The sequence below is a fragment of the Anopheles funestus genome, chromosome 2RL (genome assembly GCF_943734845.2).
Source record: "Anopheles funestus chromosome 2RL, idAnoFuneDA-416_04, whole genome shotgun sequence".
NCBI lineage: Eukaryota > Metazoa > Arthropoda > Insecta > Diptera > Culicidae > Anopheles > Anopheles funestus.
In genome coordinates, this window is record NC_064598.1 from 66,865,309 (window position 1) to 66,886,648 (window position 21,340).

A 21,340-nucleotide genomic window follows, 5' to 3' on the forward strand; every position below is an offset into this window, starting at 1 on the left:
CAGGACCTTCGCGGTGTCTTTGTGTCGTTGCGGGATGTGAAGGTATTTGATCAAAGCAAGCGAAACAGCTGGCTGCGTACGTAACTGAAAGCCGACGGCTGCGTACGACAATGCTGCCTGTAGTAGTTTCCCGCCAACGCCGGGTATTTGCACGGGTAGAAAGTTTGTTTGATAGACTGCTTTAACTTTTTATCATTTATTCGGGTGTGTGTACGGTGAACCCAATTAATTTAGCTTCCATTTTTTCCCGAAAGCAATTTTTGGGAGTGGAAAAATTGAAAGTGACGAGAGAGAAAAACGAAGAACAGCAAGGTACGTCAATGAATAATTTTGCAACACAATTTAATTCGAAGAAAGCGCCCAAGCCCACCCGTCCGGAAAATGAAGGTATATCCCCGGCATGGGAAGTACTGCTGCTGTGTAGTGCTGTGACGAAAGTCTGTGTGTGCTACTTACACTCATGTCCACGGGATGTCTAGTAGCTGATGTGACGATCCGTTTGGGCGCATGTTCCTTTTCGCCAGCAGCAGCCAAGCGGGGGAAAACGGGGTCCTCTGGTGACTCTGGTGAATCAAGGTTGATTTATTCTTTTCTCTCACCACCTGGCTGGTGGTGGCGCTGTTTAACAGCTGAACCACCCGTTAAGGGTTTCCTTAAAAGGATTCACTTTCTCGCCAAACGCAAACCTCTTTCCTTGATTGCACACCTTTCCTTGGTTTGTTTTTTTCTTGTTGTTGTTGGTTTGTTGGCAAAAAAAAAATACTTCCTCTTCACGGTTGGTATAAGTTTCTGTTACTCACTGTCACTTCCTGCCGATGGTGGTAGTGGTGGTGCGATTTAATTGTTTGCTCAATTACACCTCGCATTACGCAAGACGCAACCGGATGGTAAATATGCATTTCACTTTATCCTTGCACCACAAGTAATCACACACATACACACAGATAACCACATACAATCGCACACCTACGCACCTACGCTGGGGCCACAAGCTCACGCGTATGGTTACAAAATAAACTCAGACACACACACACACACAGGCACATACACGTACACGTACTAAAGTGCGGAAGTGCCTTTGTCGGCAAAGGTGCAGAAGATAATGTGGTGAAGAATGAGGCTAATGCTTGGCGGTAAGACGCTTGGCAAGCTGGCAAATACTGGCTCTTTATAGCACTAATTCGGTGGGTTTTGGTATGATTTAAGCGTCACTCATGGACTTTATGACATTTTGTTAGGATTGTTTGTTCAATGCTGGTAACGCTGATTTGGTAGGTTTCGCTGAAAAGAGGACAAAAAAATATTGCGTTATTATTTGTACATTTTTTATGCCCGTGCTAAGGCGAAATAAAAGGCGGGAATTGCTTTGTGCCTTTTGTAAGAATCAGGTGCTGATAACACAACAAATTTCGTAACAATATAAAATGAAATAAATATTTTTTAATGTTTAAACTTTTTAACCATTTTGGCGTATTTTTGACAATTTTTGCCAAAATTTCTGCCAACTGAGAAAATATGAAATCAAATATTTCACTAAAAAAGAAGGAAAAATAAAAAAAACTTTCAAAAAATCAAAGAAAACAAAGTTATAACAAATAAAGAAATGCTAAATCAAAATAGTTTCTTCATATTGAACTTAAAAAAATGGTAAACAATATGAAAAAATAATACAAAAATTATACCCTGAAACATTATTACACCAAACTATAAAAACATGGAAAAAGAAACAATATTTATTAAGAGATATGGCATAGTATGTGAAATTCTCTTTTTTTAGTTAACGTCCTTGTTTAAATATATTTTTTCACTTATTCCCTGTATTTTATCGGTGTTTTCCCATTCCATTCATCCCATTAATAATGATTTACTGCACCTGGAGACTTATCTATCCCGCAGCTGCTAAATGCAGAGTTTCTCCATTCAACCAACAAAGCCATTGCTGGAATGTGGAATTTGGGGAAAGTAGAAAATAATTACGCGGGGCCGGCACTTCCTTGTTAAAAAAAACTTTCATTACAACTTATTAAAATCCAAAGAAGCCTATTCACCAGCGTCTATGAAGTACAACTGAGAAATAAGTCAAAGTTTGTTCCTAACCCTCTCTTTTTATAGTCCTAACCAACGACTCTTATCTCTGTCTCCATCCGGTGAAGGTGAACTCGTTGCTGGGGAATAGCTCGGATGCAGCTGCATTCCACGACAATAACTTTCGTTTGGGTTGATCGCGATATTGGGTGAGACTTGCAGTTACTACGAATGTCTCTGCATTCCACGACGGTAACTTCCGTTTGGCTGATCGCAATGTTAGGGGAGTTTATCAGCCAAAAAGGAAGTCATCTAGACGGTTATTTCCGATACGAGAAGGGTTCAATCATCTCATCCCGCTAGTCGTTCTCCTGGAGGAGAATATCCGCTGCCTCGACGATAAGATAGCGAGGGGAGGTTCAGCACCAGACATACGGAAGCAGCAACGAGAGGAGACCATTGAACTCTACAAGCGCCAAAAATGTCGGGGCCCCTTTAGCCTCCGGGCCCCTCGTGGCCGCTTAGTTTGCGTAGTGGATGATCCGCCTCTGAGTAGGATAACAAATATCCTAAAAGTATCCCGTTTCATGTCCTTCAGACTAGCCCGTTTGTTCGCTTATACAGGTTTAATAATTAGGCAGAGCGAGAAGTATATTCATTTGGCTAGTTTGGGTATTGTACACATATATTCCGTTTCAACTCATGTGTATCAAACGTTTAATTTCAAATCATTTTTGTTTCAACTCACCTATTTACACTTTTTGCAACTCTACTTACCACGGCTACATGCTTTCACTCATGAGTGAGTAAGTGAACAAAGAGTCGCTAAAACTCCTCGTTATGAGTGAACGAAACTCGTTCAATACAACGTTTCAACTCATTATCTCACTCTTACTCACTTTGCACATCTCTACAGAGCAGCAGCAGGAGCTAAGACCCACCTGGAAGACAACTAGGAAGGATGACGCAGAAGAAACCTTGAAAGCCGCCTCAACAGGATGGGTGGATCGTGCATACGGTCTTGCATGGAGTACTACGCATATCAGCGCATCGGCAAAGTTCGGATCAGGTCGAAGAGTGGTTTAGTTAGGGTCCAATCGCCCTGCGGGTCCGCTTCACGGGCCGGGTGTCACGATGAATCCCACATAACCCATGTTACGAACGCGACAGAATTCATAGCGTACCAAGAAAACCCGACTTATCGTAAAAAGGAAAATTTCACTTTCAATTAGACGTAGCATGATGCGTATAAGGTTAATGTGTAGATGCGCGGTTGGAATAAGTTAATTAAAAAAAAATGTCACATAGGGTTTTGGGTTAGACCAAATTAAACAAAGAACAATGGAAAGGTCTGTTCTACGATTAAATTAAATCATGCGTCCCGTAGGTCATGCGAAGGCGGTCTAAAATGGAAAACTAGAATAACCGACTCAAGTGCGATCAACAGCGCGGGAAAGGAATGCATGTGCAGCACAATGAGCTGCTTTCAATAGTACCAAAATTCAATTACTTGGATGCAATAAACTAAAAGGTTTAGCATAGGCCACCAAAACAGACCACTAGCCATGTGTTTATTTAGAATGAAAATAGAAGAAATTAGGAAAAGACCAACACGATCTAACACCACCATAATGCGTAGTAACACAAACACAACCATACAATTGTTAATATATAAGAAGGAAAAATTTTCAATAAACTTGACTTGCAATCTAAACCTCAAACGGAAGAGTTCGAAGCTTAATACCGTCTTAGGCTCTGGCTAAGCAGATACCCACGAAGGTCCACAGCTAGATACTTGTTCTGGTTAACCCAGAAGAAAAGGCTAGTTGTCTTGATCCAAGTTCATCTGAAAGGCCATCTTCCCGCAGAGTAGTCCGCGTCGTTAAGGTCCGCATCGCCAAGCTACGACAGTCCACGACTAGATACTTGTTCTGGTTAATCCAGAAGAAAAGGCTAGTCGTCCTGACTCAAGTGATTGGCAATCGTCATTTTCCGCAATAGAAGTGCGATAGTTCAGCGACGACAAGAAGCTAGCGCAAGAGCTTCAAGTTGACTATTCTTCGCGTAGTCAACTCTGTACGGCGGACCCCGTAGTCCGATTTGTTCCCGTCAGTAACGACCCATTTCTGAGGGATTGGCTTGTAGCCGCAAGCCGCTCTTGTGGTCTAATCAACTCTGTGGATGTGGTAAGATTTTCGAACGGGGAGCTCACAGTGTTGAGGTTAATCAATACTTTTGTTGACTCAAAATGTCCAATCATGTAACTATATACCTGTCTGGAATATCTGGAATTCTTCACAATTTTTCGACTTCCAAAGTGAGCTGAATCTGTGCAAAGCGCTCTCGATTGATACAAACTGTCGGAATACAAACTTTTTAATGAATCCGTCAAGCGAAAATTGTATAAAATCAGTTTATTTTTGAAGGAAAATAAATTAGAAATGACAGATCACAAGAATGTTGTTTATATTAGTACAAAAACAAGAAGTTTCTGGTAGCAAAAGCCCAATTCGATCATAACTTTTGAAGTATTAGACAACTCGCTAAAGCTCTAAACTATTTAAACATCGTCAAAGTTTAAAAAATATTCAAAAAAACGATGTTTTAATAAAATATAAGAACTTCAAAAACAATTATTTATTTATATTACATGATTACGGTTTTAGTCGTATTGTCAACCACAGAGGGTTGAATTAATTACAATCTTCACAAGGCATTTCCTCCTTATACTTTGCCGTATACCGGAACATTAAAAACAATTGATGGAAATAAATAAAAGAACTAATTGAAGTAACAAAAGAACAAAAAACAAAAAATCTGATAATTCCTTTACATTCCAATTACATTAATAAATACACCGAATCGATTTCCACTGGGATGAAGCTTATCAAGCGGAGATTAATAATAAATTATTTCCCTGAAAAACCTGACGCATTAAAGTGACAAATGAAGTAAACAAAGAGGGACAAGAGTTTAACCTAAACCTTCATCAGTGTTTTGTTTGCCATTGGAAGGAATTAACAAACCACCACCCCCTTAAAAAGGCCAATGTTTGTGGTGACCGTTTCGTTTTACCGTTTCATCACGTCTGGCACATTCTATTTTGAGCAGACAAACAACAACCAAAAAAGCGCTTTTCCCCAATGATGGCTTGGGGACAGCAAAATGTCCTGTTGCGCTGGCAGAAAAGCTTTCGCAGAATCGAACGTGGATGGAGTAAATTCCACTTGCTGCTAAAGTACAAACCAATTGCAAGTATTCGCCACGCTCAACTTCACTGTGCCGCACACCTGGTCACGATTTGTACCCGCGAAAAATCGCAATTAAATGATGCATTTGTTTACCGAACCTCTCGGTCAATGTAATGTTTTCATAAGCTGTGGGGTTTCTTTCTAAGCGGAAAAACGAAAGACAGGCAGGTAATAAATTGTATGGCAGGGCAGAGATTAATTAGGTTAATGAAAGGAAGCATTTCGGTCGAGCACGCTGGCAGTAAATGTGAAATTGGGGAAAATTTTCATTTCACTCCTAGACTTCATACAACCACTGGATCGCTGTTGATAGTGTTTTAATGAGGTTCCCCTTAATGGCATTCATTCATTTTGAAGCGCGTGGGATATTGTTGAATGCACACATCGAATGGACCAATTTCGCAGAAAAGCGAAAGCTGTTCATTGATTGTTGGAGATGGTTTGTTCTTTGGAAGGCAAATGAACCTTATCACGAAATGGTTTGTTGTGTAAATTTAAAAATTCAATGGAAACTATTTACTCACTGACGCACTTTTCATGGTAAGGTCGTGTTATTAAAATAAAAATTAATTTGCTTCATTAGAACAGAATGGACTGAACTGCTCTATCGTTTAAGCCACAGTGTATTGTGGGTACACCATCAATGCCAAGTCGTTGAACTTAAAAGTGATTTAAGGGTAAATCTGTTTCTACGAATATTTCCCATTACATACAGGAACAGCTGCTTTAAATCGCATTTGTCTCCGACCAGGGCTTAAGAAATTTAGAAATATTGGATCAAGTCGGGCAAACAAGTGTCAAAACTATTTTCTAATGCCTGGTGTCTATGGAAGTTAATCCTGGTAATTGGCAATAGCATACTTTTAGTCTTCATGAATTCAAGAGGCAATTTGATCCAAGAGGAGTACTACACTTCATTCAAAGTTTTTATTTTATTTGGTATAGTTTTGCAGGAACTTTTCCAACTTATACTGAGAGGTATAACTACAGTAGCAGATAGTTTGAAGTCGTTTTATCTGCTTAATAACTAATTAAAAATGATATAATTAATTTTCTGAGTACCGGTCTGAATTCTACTTCCTTTAATAATTAACTGGCAAAGTTTGAAGGGTGAAAAGTGAAGAGTGAAGCCAGCTTAACAAAAACAAAAGCATCCATCCTTTTACGAAGTGAACGTACAGGAAAATATAAATATAATTTTTATTATTTTACGAAACTTGTTTTGTTATATGAAAAGATGAATTAACGTGTTTTGTTATCATACTGGAACTGGAACTGGATACTGGAACTATCATACTGGAAATCTTAAATAGCACATTCAAAACTGATCAAGTCCTCTCGTGTGTGCTATCTGTCAATTCAATTCCGTGTGCCATGTGTTCGACTTCCACCTTAGTTTCTCTACTTTCTGGTCACTTCTTAAAAACTTTTCCCATCTTTTTTCATCGCTGCCGTACCAATTACCTGTCTCGTAAAAATGTTAGGTTTAGGTCTTAGTTAATAAGCTATTTCTGTAAACCTGCGTGGCAGCGGAAATAAATAAATTAATAAATAAATAAATAATAATTAAATAAATTAATAATAATAATAAAAATAATTGTACCTAATTACGAAGCAGACAAAAGCCTAAGAAAAAAATGTAAGGAACAGAGTAGAAACGACATTAAACACAACCCATACTGCAAACAGGATGCATATGTCCAAAAGGATAAAAAACATAAGACAAGGTATTCAAAAACTAGCGAAAGATTTCGTATAGATAAAGATAGAAATGAGATAACATAAAAGTGTGGAAACTAAGCGTAAACAACCCAAAAAATCATTACCAATGTTTAATCAGCTGCAAATATTAAAATGCATCAGTAACGATTGCAAAAGAATAGAAACTCAGAAATTGGAAACTTTCAATAGGTACATAAGAACTTATGTAAAACACAGTCATAACTAGGAGTATAAAATAAACCAAAACCGTCAGTTGTCAGGTCAAAACAGGTCAGTTTGCGCAACAGGGTTTCCGGTGCGTAACTTCGCGTTCTTATTTCAAGAGCATCGAGAGTCCTTCGGTAGGGGGACTTTCATGACTCCAACATCATAAAGGAACCTTTACTCGCAATATAAAGTAAAAGTGGCGTAATAATAAGCGAAAATAAGTCCGATAAATCAGCATATTACAAAATTATTCATTTATGTTATTATCACACAGCAATGTTATTACTTGTCACATATTTGAGAGTTAAAAATCTCATTGTACGAGTTGATAGCGTCATCTATTGGAGCTTTTTTCAACAAATATCTTCATTTACAGGTTTTCCAAAACCTAATTTTCATGGTGTTGGAAGCAATCCCATAAAAAAGAAGAAAAAAAGAGGATATTATGTCGAAGGCAAAAATCATTTACCACATCTCGTTTAGCGTTACCATTAACTCACACCAGCCGGGTTCAACTTTCCCAATTAGCTCTACACGCCTTGTGCCAAGGAAAATGTGTGGCCATAATTTTCCCATTCGTTCGTGCATCGCTTGCTGCCAACAGTCGCACGCTAATGAGACGTATATACTGAAACGGCCCTGACTTACGCCCATTGATTGCCATACGAATCAAACGCCTAAGTGAATTCCAATGGATACTCAATCCCGAAGCTGATCAGTTGATTAGGCGTGGAATTTGCGATAAAACACACATTCTCGCGTACATCCTTGCTGCAGGCTGCGGCAGGCTCGATCGTTTTTGTATGTGCCCGGTATGTGCCAGCTAATCTCGTAGGACTGATTGCAAACTGATGATTAGCGGCTAAATCCCTTGGCTCACACGGCCCCGCCTCCCATCGGTAAGGAGACTGGATGGCAGATGGTTTTATTCCTCTTTTTGCCACCTCCTTCTATTCGCTTTTCTCTTTAGCAGCGGTGAAAAGTAGGGCAAAGGCATCGATTGGCATTAGCATCGGATGCACTAGAAGAGTGTCTCACGGTTCCGTAGGGAACCCCTCTTCTGTCACCATCATCAGATTAATTTCATTCCCCAATCAAAAAAAGGGTCCCAACCATTGGACGAACAAAAACAAAAAAAAAAAACGGCCACAGATATCGAGTTAACAAGGAAAAAGAAAAAGGGATCCCGACTCGTTCGTTGCCTTTCGCTGATGACACCGTAAATCGCCCCCCGAAAACCCGTATCACCGCGTCGTTAGGGATTGCGTCGGATGAGAGAAACATCGAGTGGACGAACACCGCACACCGAGATGACACTTGTTAAAGTGAAACTAAGCAAGTGTGTTTATACAGTAGGCGTTGGGTGGCCGAACGGTTCCGAACTGTACAAAAGAAGTTGCGGCAAGCGTTGGTCCGATCTTGGCAAAAGGGCTGGGTTTTGTTTCTTCATCGGTTTCCATCACTTTTCCTTCCGCGGAAAACACCCGTCGAGATCGGTATCGGCATTCCGAACGGATTGGATTCCGGACGGTTTTTTGTTGTTGTTAGTTCTCTCTCTCTCTCTCTCTCTCTTTTCATTCTCGTTACCGTCAAGTAAATTGAGACAATAGCCTGCACATAGCCACGTACACAGCCACCCTTAGCACAAGCGGGCAACAGGAAATAGGAAACTTCAGGCGTAGTGGAAAATGTTCGCACAACTACTGGGATGACGTCCCATGGTGGCAACCCATCGTTGCAAGTAATGGGTGGCGGTTTCATTCTCAATGTACCTTCCCCATCTCTCTCTCCCCCTCTCCTTTCCTTCCTCTCTTTGTCTTTATCGTCCACTTTAGCTTTTTAATAGCTTTTTCCCACCATCCGTGTCCTCCCGCACGTGTAGGCCATAACCAGAAACCTCCGTCTACCATGGGTAAGGAACGGGTACGAAAAAGAAAAAAAACCTGAAGTGGAAAAATGTTTCAATCAACCGTGGAATGCCCCGTGGTGTGGAGCGTTTCGAGAGTGAAATAAAATACGTCGAAAAGCATAAGTCAACGAAAGCGTTACATAAGCGCGATCCTTTGTCATCGATGTCGGTAAAGTTGTCGTCATTCGGGGCCCACGCGTAGACTACCACGACAAAATCGGGGACCATTCTATTCCAGAAGGAGCAGAAGCGGGTGGAGATGCGATCCTACCGTGTACCGAACATTCGCAGATCCTGGTGAGTTGAACTTTCATTGGACAAATTTTGTTAAATTACTCACACCACCGTCGTCGAAAAGTTGGCGAGTAAATCTGCCCATCGCCCAGCCTTACCTTCGAGATTCAACTCTGGCCAGCATAGGCTAAAGTTGAGAATTTACTTTTTCTTCATCCAAGGTTTTTTCCTTATCCCAGTACCCGGACACCTCCGCTATCGGTTAGATTTAGCCTTGGCCTTTTGCCAGCGTTTTAGCTACAGCGAACCGTTATATATTTCGTATTGTTATATACTGCGTATGTTTTGAAAGCTGACGAAGTATGTTTTTTTTTAAACTCCAAAAAGAGGCCATTTTAAGGTGTAAGAATCACAAACCTTATGACTGAAGGCATTCTGGTTGTGCTAGCAAATGAACAATAAATGCGAGAAGAAAGAGGGAGTCAGGAAGAGTTCTTTCCTTCCATGGCAGTAGAGGATTTAATCGTTGAAAAAAAATATTAAAACTTCACATAAAAAAGCAATAATTTTTCACTTTATATGATTATGCGATCCATTCTAAAATAAACTAATTTATGAGTGAGTGATTTTACATACAAATGTTATTTTTTTCCAAAATAAAATGCTTTTGTACATAATGATGGAGGCGCCCAGTGATTTGATGTGACAGGCGGCACTGCCACATAATGATGGAGGCGCCCAGTGGTTTGATGTGGCAGGCGCGTGATCGTGTGAAGGATTGGACTTGTATTTTTCTTCTCGGCGTAATGACCTGCCTAGGTCATGTTGTTCATTTCTAGTTTAGTAGATTTTATTTTATCACGTAGCTGGTTAGTCAGTGCTAGCTCGGGAAGGGATTTATTACCGGTCCTGTCCTGCGCAGGATCAACGTCGCAATCCAACAAGCGCTTTTCATCGAGCTACTAGTAACAAACCTCAAACCAATTCCGTTCAGCCTACAAATGATCAAAAGAAACCTCAAAAGGACATAATAATATGAGTGAAACAGTGTTGGTTCCGTTGATCATATTGTTTTATCAAGTTTGAGATGTTTTAAATTTTCTTTTATATCCTAACACATTGTTTTCGAGTTTTTCACGCCAGCATTGTGTTTTGCTTCGTAATGTGCTCTTTCCCTTTTTATTTCTACTATAAAGCAGAATAAAATATAAAACAGGTCCGAAGTGAGCATAAACTTGTAACAAAACATAAAAGCCATTTGTCAACGGCATCTTGACAATATCGTACAAAACCTTCGAATTAGTGTACCGTTACGGACAGTCACACGCAGGAAGTACGGTGACAAATCGCAGATTTCACACTGCCACAGTGAATGCGATGTGCTTCCCGTGCATGTTTAATTATGTGGCGGGTAACAAACAGCCCAAAGCCATCCACTATCCCGGCCACCAGCCGAACCAGGAAGTTCGGTACACTTGGGTCGATCTCTCTGACAATTTCTCGTGGCACTGCTTTCCCATCAAATAGGGTGTCGACTGAAATTCGCGATACATACATCCTGCAGTTGGCACGATTTTTGAGTAATTAATGGAGTAATTTCAATTAAACGCACCTTATAACGGGACAACAGGCTCTTCCGGGCGCCATTCAATCGCATCCATTTTAATTTATTTCAATTTGATTCTGTTTTAATCTGTACCGGCTGTATCGGAAGCTGTCAAGCGTACAAGATGGCGCAACATATTGTACATAATATGGCATTGAAAGTAATTTTTTGTTAATGTTGGTGGGACTATAATGTACTGGGTATAAAGTGATGGTGGATTTATTTGACCATATGTAAGTTTTCCGAAAACTGTTTAATTTATGTAGTTTGTTCTATATTATATATGATTTACATGGATGCATGCAATTTTAATACATGGGTGAACTATTGTCTTTGACATCAAAATTAAATTTGAAGGTGAAAGGTTATTGTCCTTTACAACAAAAATGGTTTTGTTTTAGATTCTTGAAATTAATGAAAATAATACTGTGGAAACCTTAATGGTACCTAATTTATATTTTTTACATTTGTAAATGTGTTACAGATATTTATGCTATATCATTTTAATTATGTATAACTGGTTGAGCTGCAAGCTAAAAACCCATAACAATCGTACTATAATTAAATTTTTACGAGTATCGTGTAAATAAAATTAAAATTGTTATATCGATTGGCTTACACCTTATGAACCATTGTTGCTAATTTTTTTTTCTGACCGAACATGAGAAATAGTATTCACCTTCTATCTATCTCAAAGAACCATTAAAACTTCAAGGTTATATTAATTAACAGAAGAAGAAACAACAAGCTCTTGCATTCAACATCTTCAGCATGTTTTTGGTTGTTTAGAGAACCGTTTTATCTTCTACTGTAGAATTTTTTCTTGACATTAGATACTCAATACATTCTTCGGGGCAGGAGCCATTAATATTTTTGCTTTCCATTCTCAATAAGGGGAAATTCCACCGTTAAATATTGACCAACGTCACAAGTTCATTGACAGTTCATAATCAAGCAGCGAAATCCGAAAGAGTTTCCAGAACTTAAATGCTCGTTATGCGAGATGGTGGTCGTTATGAGAAGAAGTTTCATTGCATTGAGGTTAGCTCTTGAGATTATTAGCCGCAGAACCTTTCTATGCAAGAGGAAATTTGTTAAATAGTGTTGGTAACGCAATAATCATGCTTGCGACTTCGAAGAATTGTCCCATAGTTCTTCTTCTTTCTTGGCTTAACGACCTTTAAGGTCACGCCGGCCATTTCTGGCTTACTAGACTTATTTTATCACATAGCCGGATAGTCAGTCCTTGCTAACGGAGGAACATGATTCGAGTAGGATTTGATACCCAATCCTGTCGTGTGGAACTTTTGTGGCGCCGTTTAACACAAACAAGTTATAAACCATGATTAAACACATCTAGAGTAAAGATTGCTATAATACAACCATAAAAAAGGATGAGAATGATTTTAAGAAACCAACCTACCCAATATTACTTCCGAAGCTATTGAATGGTTTAATCTGCACAAATCATTGTAAGCGCACGTGCCATAAAATGAATGCTGTTAATTACTGTACGAAGCAACAAATGATGCTGGATGCTGTCCCCTCACGTTCCGATTGCAGTACGGAAATACTGCACAAGATGCTGTCGGTTCCTCAAACGGCTGGCTCGTCTCGTCGGTTGGCAACGCTCCAAACATGTCGGACACAGAAATTGCCTAGCTGCTGGGCTGGGCTGGAAAAGCAACCAACCAGACAATAATGCTAGGCTATCCACGATCAGCCAGATGTTGCTGAGCATGACACAACCTGTTGCCACGAATGCACAGATATAGACGTATCAAACGCGCCTGTTACTTCACCCTTAAATACTCTTTTAATTGAACAATATTTTTAACTGTACTACTGTTTTTAATTCTGTTTTCCTATTTTCTATCAAAGCATTAAAGCTGTTAAAGCATAGCCAGTTAAAAACTTCAATATTTAATTGTACGAAAAAAATGCTTCCCTTTTTTCCATTCGTATCTGATGGCTGCCCGGGTAACACATACAATGAATTACCTGGCGAAAAAGCCTGTTGCATGCTGCTGCTCTTAACGTCAGTTCCTGGGAAGGATAATTAAGCTTCATGAGTTAACGTACAAAATGGCCAAAACGAAGAGAGAGGGAGGAAAAAAAAACATCGACACGAACCTCATCCAGAAAGACTAACAAACTGAAATGGCCCTGCGGTTGGAAAGAGATTAAAAGAAGAGCAACAGATCACAGCTTTGCTCACGACCAGTTAGGCCGCAGAAATAAGAAAAAACAGTGTGTCGATTTCGCTAATCAAATTACTATACTAAATAAAAAAAGTGATACATACTGATGGAGCTAACGCAAAAAAAAAAAAACGGTCACCATCACCTAGGTGTACGGGTGCGCGTATGGATGAATTAGCGGATGGTCACTTTCGCATTGTGTTGTTGTGTTCAAGATTTATGTTTTCCACGAAAACAGTATATTCCTCGCGAGCAAATGTAGCGCTAATGGGAATATATAAATGTTTTATGGAGGCTTGGTTGGAAGATTTAGCAGATGTTGAAAAATGATGATGATTATTATTATTATACCCGGAAGGAAAGTTTTGTGGCTGTACTCTGTTTTTTTGGAGGGAGTTTTTAATTTATCTAGCTAATGATAAAACTTTCTTCCGCTTCATGGAAGTGAAGCACACTTTTTGGTGAGTGGAAAATTTTTGTGTAAAAATTCATATTTCGAGATTTTTATTTCCTTTTTTTTCCATTATCTTGCCGTTCGTTCAACCGCAGAACGATATCAATCATGTACATGAAACACATCCTCACATCCTATCGTCACACACGATCAGTTGTTGTTGTTTTTGTCAATTTTCTCTCATATACACACACACACGCACGCACAGAGGTGCTCAATGGTATGAGTAAAATGTTTGTTTGCTTTTTTCTCTGCTTTTCATCCGAAAGTTCATGCCATCAATTGCCCTTGAAGGGAAGCCGGAAGCGGAACAAGGGTTACCAAACCAAACACGAAGCAGGGTACAAAGGTACTGAGGAAGTCGTAGAAAAATTGGTTTCCCTAAAGGATCGTTTCGAGAACGTTTTGGAAAGAGTGACACAAGGGGAAAAACACCCATTCCCCATAAAGTACCTTTTCCAAGTGTGGGGAGCCTCGTAGGACGACCCTGCTGGGAACGTTTGTCTGCGAGTGTTTTTCCCTTAAAGCCGTTTAAAATAAGCGTTCATTAATCACTCTTTGCTTTCACCCGTTTTTAGGGGAAGTTTGACTGAGGCGTGATTTTGTTTGCGTTCGATATTGGCAAGAGTTTTGAGTAGCAGTTTTGTGCAATGCTAAATATTTGTGAAAAGTTGAGTTTCACAACCTCACACCCTGGGCAAACAATTTTTCCTTTTCTTGGTACTGAAAAAGAAAATGTTGGTATTGAAAAAGAAAGAGGATAGGAACTATTCATCATCTAAATCATCATCTAAAAGGAATTAAATTGACGCTAAGAGTTGGAAAAATCTTTCATATAATTACCCACGGATGCTACGGATCATTATTATTTCACCATCATGACTGTATGATCTCCCCGGTAGAAGAAATTAATAGGAAAGAGGGTTTTATTTTCCCTCCATTATATTATTATGCAAATAAAAAAAAACAATATATGATATAATAGAAATCACATACCCGTAAGCGCATTGAAGCGATTAAAAGAAATAAAAATAGATAAATAAAATGCATTCTAAATATGGAGAAGGTTCTTATTTAGAATAAAAAATATCCTTATTCTTTAAACACTATATTTAACTTTTCTGTTTGATCTTCTTTAAATCAATCAGTGAGTTAATAATAAGAATTGCCAATTGTACGTTATGTGCAACAATTGGTTAAAAGTTAGTTTTGTGTGGGCTAAATATTGACGTCACGGTATAGGCGAGACTATCACGCATAGTCTAGAGTTATTGAAAACCATGGAGATCAAGATAAATGAAGGGCAAAGTACAGAAGGTTAATTAAAATATAATAAGTATATGAATAGTCCTTCAAAAAGGATTAACATTTTACATTTCGAGACTTGTTTCTAAAATGAACGAAACATTCAATATTGACGGTGCCCCTCCGGGTTGAACTCGCTTGCTTATATTTTCCAAGAAGTGTCTCAACAATAGAACCCTCCGTTTCTATTCATTAAATCATGACCAGAAAATCCTTTAACTTATCCCAACCTTTCGTTGCTGGCTGTGCGAGAGCAGGGGCTTTAGGCATAAATTAATTTGTCTCGCAGCTTACCTTTGCTTGAACGGTGCACGGCATGTGTCCGGGACGGCTTTGGCAGAGCGTCGGAATGCTCGTACAGTTCATCAACATCGAAGCTTCCCCCGGCCCCCCGTGTCCCAGAGGATAATCTTCCCGTCCAGCTTCGAAATCACCTGTCTGCTTGTTTTGTGAACTTTTCCTTCAAAGCCGCTTCAATCGGGGGCACGATCGATGTAAGGGAAGGATGGTGGCGTACAATCCTGTCACGGTTTACAGTTGCCTTACAGGGCAAGACCAATCACGTACACACGCGTAAGCACCTCTCTATCGCACACCCACGCACATGCAATCGCACTTGGCACAATCACCCTCACATGCATGTGCTGTGGCCGGAGCACCTTAGAAATAGGGAAAGCGAATCAGCTTTAGAGTAATCGAAATGGATATATACGTTCATATTACACAACGCACGATTTGCCCTGCAAGCAAAACTGCTACGGAACTGTTTCACTGGCCTTGGTCACAGTCCGAGGCACAGGCTCAGACGCAACAGACACGGACACAATCGTAACCACATGCACTATCACTTAGCTGAACCCTCGAATGGGGTTGAAAATATTGATGATGCAGCGCGAAATTTTAAAGCAACTTTTCCTTCACTTGTGGAAAACTTCGAACGTTTATTGGGAAAAGTAAGGTAATGTGGAGATAGGAGTTTTGAAGGGGGAAGGTAGGTACATACACACAAGTACAAAAGCACACACTAAATCACGAGGTCAGTAGAAGCTTTACGTTGGGAAGGATACACCTAAAAAAATAAGGGACGCCCTTGCACGTTGCTTCTTGTTCTGGGGCAAATCTGGGTGTGGGTCATCGCTACATCGTTTTGGGGCGAATGAATGAAGCAACCACACCGTGTTAATAGGAAGGAAAAAAATCAGGAAAACTCACTCAAGAAACACCACACTGACACACGCGCTGGGTGGTGTGTGCTGTGCGAGCAACGACGGATGTTGCCGGAACGATGCAGACGAGCACCGGAGGTCCGCCTTTCCGACGCCCGGAACGACCAAAACTCGACTGAAGCGAAGGCCAAGTAGATGTTTGTCGTACACCGAAGGATTTTCCTATCATCGACGAACGACGCGTAGGAGATAACGGCGCGAGAGTGTATGCAATCGCTGGAGCGCGTACTGATGCGAGAGCCCGAGAGCACCCATCGAGCCTCACACACAAGGACATCCGGTTCGGGATGAAGCTTTGAACGAGACAAAAATGCTAACACTTATTGTGCCCGGCGTGCACGCAAGAGAGTGTCCGGTGCTACCGAGCGAACAAAAGTTTTCAAAGGCGCAATTCCCTAAACATGCGGCTTTCGAAGGATACGCAAGCTTCCCTTAGTGCAACCACCCCCGCCCCATGGGAGAGAATGAGGACACCGTAATGCGTGGGTTTTGACACCAACCCGACCCATGGGGGGTGGTGGGTGTCACCACAGCACTGTGTGTGCTTTCTAGAACGCGAGAGAGACACGTTGCTTCGGAACGATGGCCGAACTGTCTCCGAAACAATCTGTCCCCCGCCCAATTCCGCCGCACGCAAAATGGAACAGGCAGATCTGTTCTGCTCTTGTGTTGAGTTTCACCTCAACTCGATCAACAAGTTAATAACCTGATGCTAGTGAACGCGTGTGTGTTGGATCCTGCGCACAGCCTACAATCTCTCCAGTGCGGTGAAGCATGTTGAAAACTTTCGTTCCATTTTCCAATGTGCTGTTGCAACGCTTTTCCCATTAGATGACGCTAGTGATTCAAATAAAGAGAAATTATCATGCTTTCCTCAACGCGCATTGTCAGTTGATTGCACGTTCAAAAAGGTAACAGTTTAGCCAGATCAGCAGAAGACAAAACTTTCGGATATGTGCCATTATTTTTGTCCAACCAGTTTGTGCGCCATGTTCAGAAAAATAGTACACTTTATTATAAGCCATTTCTGCTATAGATAATGGTTGCTTGCTTGCTATCGCATCGTTATGTTTCAATGGTTAAGTGTCTGTATAATTGTGTGCGTATGATGGTTTTGAATATTTGAGTAAATTAGAATTTATTTGTATAAACAAGAAATTAACAATTTCAACAAATCAATGAGCTCAAAGCAATGGGAAACGTTAATCGAAAGGAAGATATTTTCTTCCCTTTTTCTGAATCAATTTAGAGAAAAAAAATCTGCAATTTTAACGACACACGCACAAATATACACAACACCAACATCGACTCATATAAGGAAGGGTCCACACATCGATTGATGACACATTGAAGAAACGCTATACGACCAACATCACGTTTAAGGACGATTCACTTGTCTCCTATGTTCTTCTTACTACTATCGGGATTGTAAAAGGATTTTGTATTGTTAACAATAAATTACTACCATTTTGCTATAAAATGGTTGGTTGATTGGTTGTGCTCCTTGAATTGTTTACAAAAAAACAAAACTGTTCCACGTTACTTTCACATCTTTCACAACTAACACTTTCCACCAGGAAAGTGTTGGCTTAATCATCAATTTTACAAACTCTACGGTGCTGTCATATTCACACAAACAAACACACTTGCTTCCAATTGTTATCACGCTATCAAAACGCCAACGCTTTTGCCTAGTTTTGGGTACAAAGTGGAAAGTGAACGTTACACGGTTGATTCAAATACGCCGAACAACTACAACAGATGTTTTGTTCTCATACAAGTACATAATTATAATGGTCCATAGAACAAGTAATACTCCTCTTCCGGATTATTCCTTACTAATAGAACATCGGTGCACAATGGTTTCTTTTTGTTGTTGTTCTGTCTTCTTTCAAGATCATTGACTTTTGGTTTTTTGGCTTACGCTTTCATTACGTGCCATAGATAGTGTTGCGTATCGTTCAAACTTACTTCTTTTACGACTTTAAACACATACACGCACACGCACACACGACTCTTGTTTGTGTTTGTTAAAGGAAGTACACCTTCTATACACCGAGCTCTCAAATGTTAACATTAAATAATTATTCTGCTGACTAGTGCTGTAGTTATGGTTTCTCTTTTTTTTTGTTTCATTTTCTTCTAAATGTACGGTTTAAAAATAGTTCTCCTACTGTAAGAAATTGGTTGTTGGCTGGTTGTAATCGTAACAATTAATCTGAATATTACAAATAGTTGTGCATTATAGCATGAACCCGGAAGTTAGGGAGACTGGGTAGGAGGATGGGTCCCGTTTAGCTAGTACAGAGTGTCGTACTGCAGTGTAACAATAAACAAACAATTACCTAAAATATTTACACTCAACATATAATACATAATAGTATAATAATGTGTGCGTACGGCTTCCAAACCAAACCTACACGTGTGTAACACATGCTCAAATGTATACTTGAAATGATTACACAAATAGAATTGGTGCTTGAAGATAAGCTTTCCGATTAGGTGAGACATTGCGGTTAGGTATAGAATAATAGCAAAACATACCGCTAACATACAATTGCAGAGGTCATAGAGTAAAACGTGGTTTAAACTTAATGAGAAAGCAAGGCTGCGCGGGATATGCTGGACAGGATTGGGCTAATTTACAGAATTTTTTTTCTCGGTTCAGTGGAGAACCAGAAGGACGAATCACATTTATCAACCGTTTGGTCTTGGTGGAGCAGTGGTAGGACATTAGATAGTCCCGGGTTTTATTCCATCGTCTAGTCCAGCAGTGTGTCCACCTCGTCCACCGTTGGATGCCGTTGAAGCTGCTCGTCCAGCAGTAGTTCACTCGTTTTGCCATCGGATGAAGACAGGCGTATGAGCCGCACCCTGTCACCGTTCACCCAACCGTTGCCCTTCTGACCGACCACCAGAAACGATGGTTTGTCTGCGTACGGGGGCGATGAGGCGAGATCAACGCCTAACCGGCCGACGATCTTCTCCTTTATGTTACAACTATTAGTGGTGGACTCTTGGCTACCTATACTGTGGTGGTGACCACTATCAGTACAATCGGGTTCAAGGGAAAGCTTACGCATGGTTCCATTACTTGCTGGTGATCCCGGCGGGCTGCGTACACATTCGCTCTCGCTGTTGTCCTCTGTGTGGTCCGTACAATGGTGCTTGTTGTTGTTATTGTTTTCGCTCGTATTGTTATTATTTGCGTAGGCATCCTTCGCACTTTGCGCCATCTCGATCCAGTGCTGCTTGTTCTCCAGTACACCATCGATCAATGGGGTCAGCTTGTCGGATAAAGTTGCAAAAGCCTGCAGCCAAACAATAAAGAAAGCAATGAGTATTGTATAACCATTTTACATTAGTTGCCAACTACATCGTACCTCGTATATAGGTATACAGATGGAGTCTATAAAGCCAACTTGCATCATTGGCAATTGATCTTCCTTCTCTCGATTCATTATATCCTGCGAAAAAGTGTAGCACAATGTAAAACAAAATTCATGACGATAATGAAACAGTCTGCCCAGCATGCTTCCGCTTACAATTGGTGTGATGTTTAACTCTTGCCGCTCCATATCACCCTGCTCGAAGAACTCCGAGCTGACCAGATCGGCAACACGCTTCTCTATCTCCCACGGTTTCGTGATGGCGGACAAATCGCAAACGGTCATGCTCATCGCACGTAGCAATGATCGTGGTTCTTCCGATTGCCAGGAACTCATTTCAATGGTCGGTTCGACTAAATTCAAAAAGTCTCCACGTTTCCTGTTGGCCAGCAAAAAAATGGTCTTACATTAGCGCGTGATTTCCTTAGTTATATCTTAGCACTTCCGGTCGAATTCAATAACTACCTGAAGTAAACGGCTAGATCGGTGGAGAGGATGGCATCTTCCAGTACGCGTATCACACGGCTGTAGTCTTCCGATGACATGTTGGACAGTATTTGGTTGCCAGGACTGTTAATGATCATCAGACACTGATCGAAGTGGTGGTGTTCCATCGTGGACGTCGAGTAGAGCTGAGCCAGCGGTGACGAGGCTCTATTGATAAGCAATGCAGAACGATCCTTTAACATTGCGGCCATCATAGCACACACACACACACACACCGCATGAGCATACGTACTTGATCTGGAACGAATTGTTGGTCCCACGGTGATCCAGATCGTGGCACAGGCAGGCTATGATCAGCGCAAGGCACTCAATCTCGCCAAAGATTTTCCACCACTGTGTCGACGTTAGGATTGCGAACATCATCTGCGTCACGTTAAACGCGTGCCGCCAGTTGTGGTACGTCACGTTACGATAGTTCTTCTTTACGCTCAGCAACCACCGGCACAGCACCTCGTACTCGATGTGAAACCGTTCGACCAGATCCAGATCCAGGAACATTCGGATGCACGCCTTCAGCGTGTGGTCGTCGTCCAGTGTCAAATCGTCGAATTTGAAGTCGTGCAGCTTAAAGAACGCCGACGATGGCACTTTTAGTTGCTGTGGGTAAAGAACATTCGTTAGGGAAAAGCGCTATGTGAAGGACGATGTAGCTTACCCGTAACCGGTACGCATCATCGATGGTAGCTGAGGCATGGTAGCTCAGCACTTCCAGTGTGACACTTTGCTTTGCCATTGCAATGATTGCCTTCTCGTACATGTGCGTATTGTGAATGCCCATTCCGCAGAAGATTGCAAACGCTTCGACAAAGTTTTCATCATTTTTGGTAAAAGTCTGCAAGGAAAAAATAATTCTGATCGTCAAACAAATGCTCTCAAAAATCACAATCGGTATCTCTTCTTACAAGATCATCAAACTTGTTGATCAACTGTATTACGCCTATAATTTGACTTAATGAATTCTTGATCGCCATGCAGAGAATCGTTTTGTGACGGAAGTTGAGCCCTTCGTCGACACTCGGATCGAACCTATCGTTCTCGTACGCATTGCAGATATTTACAGTCTGGTGGGAAGAAGGGAAATGATGAAGCCGGTTTAGTCGATAAGCAATCGTACAAGCAACAGACAAAACGATACGCACCTCGCCAGTTGTTGCCACGTAGCCAGTTATTCCGACGTTGATCGGAAAGCGGGACTCGAACGGGCTCGTGCGAGCATCACCGTCATCACCGCTGAGATCGTTGGCTTCGAAGTCGAACACTCGCGAAAAGCTACCCTTTGACGCTTCGTGCACCAGTAGGATCTG

General features: G+C 40.8%; 2 protein-coding genes across 10 annotated transcripts in view; both read right to left on the reverse strand.

Annotated features, from left to right (window-relative positions):
• The window catches only part of LOC125762288 (probable G-protein coupled receptor CG31760), a 53,851-nt gene extending 37,349 nt beyond the window's left edge, over positions 1 to 16,502 (reverse strand). The window contains exons 1-3 of one of the 6 annotated variants that reach the window (XM_049424200.1): positions 16,127 to 16,497; positions 15,209 to 15,834; positions 457 to 1,281 (exon numbers count right to left, since the gene is read on the reverse strand). The gene's annotated coding sequence lies outside the window, so the exon portion shown is untranslated. Of the gene's footprint in view, positions 1 to 456; positions 1,282 to 15,208 lie in introns of all 6 variants that reach the window. The other 5 variants (XM_049424201.1, XM_049424199.1, XM_049424203.1 and 2 more) reach the window with 5 other exon arrangements.
• A 630-nt stretch (positions 16,503 to 17,132) lies between these two features.
• Positions 17,133 to 21,340, reverse strand: part of LOC125762283 (dual 3',5'-cyclic-AMP and -GMP phosphodiesterase 11) — a 43,531-nt gene continuing 39,323 nt past the window's right edge. For 2 of the 4 annotated variants that reach the window (XM_049424192.1, XM_049424189.1), the window contains 8 exons: positions 21,176 to 21,337; positions 20,939 to 21,097; positions 20,692 to 20,868; positions 20,269 to 20,633; positions 19,995 to 20,183; positions 19,686 to 19,908; positions 19,524 to 19,607; positions 17,133 to 19,451 (listed from right to left, as the gene is read on the reverse strand). In XM_049424192.1, coding sequence (XP_049280149.1) covers positions 18,903 to 19,451; positions 19,524 to 19,607; positions 19,686 to 19,908; positions 19,995 to 20,183; positions 20,269 to 20,633; positions 20,692 to 20,868; positions 20,939 to 21,097; positions 21,176 to 21,337 — 1,908 coding nt within the window. In that variant the 3' untranslated portion in view covers positions 17,133 to 18,902. The remainder of the gene's footprint in view (positions 19,452 to 19,523; positions 19,608 to 19,685; positions 19,909 to 19,994; positions 20,184 to 20,268; positions 20,634 to 20,691; positions 20,869 to 20,938; positions 21,098 to 21,175; positions 21,338 to 21,340) is intronic. The other 2 variants (XM_049424190.1, XM_049424193.1) reach the window with 2 other exon arrangements.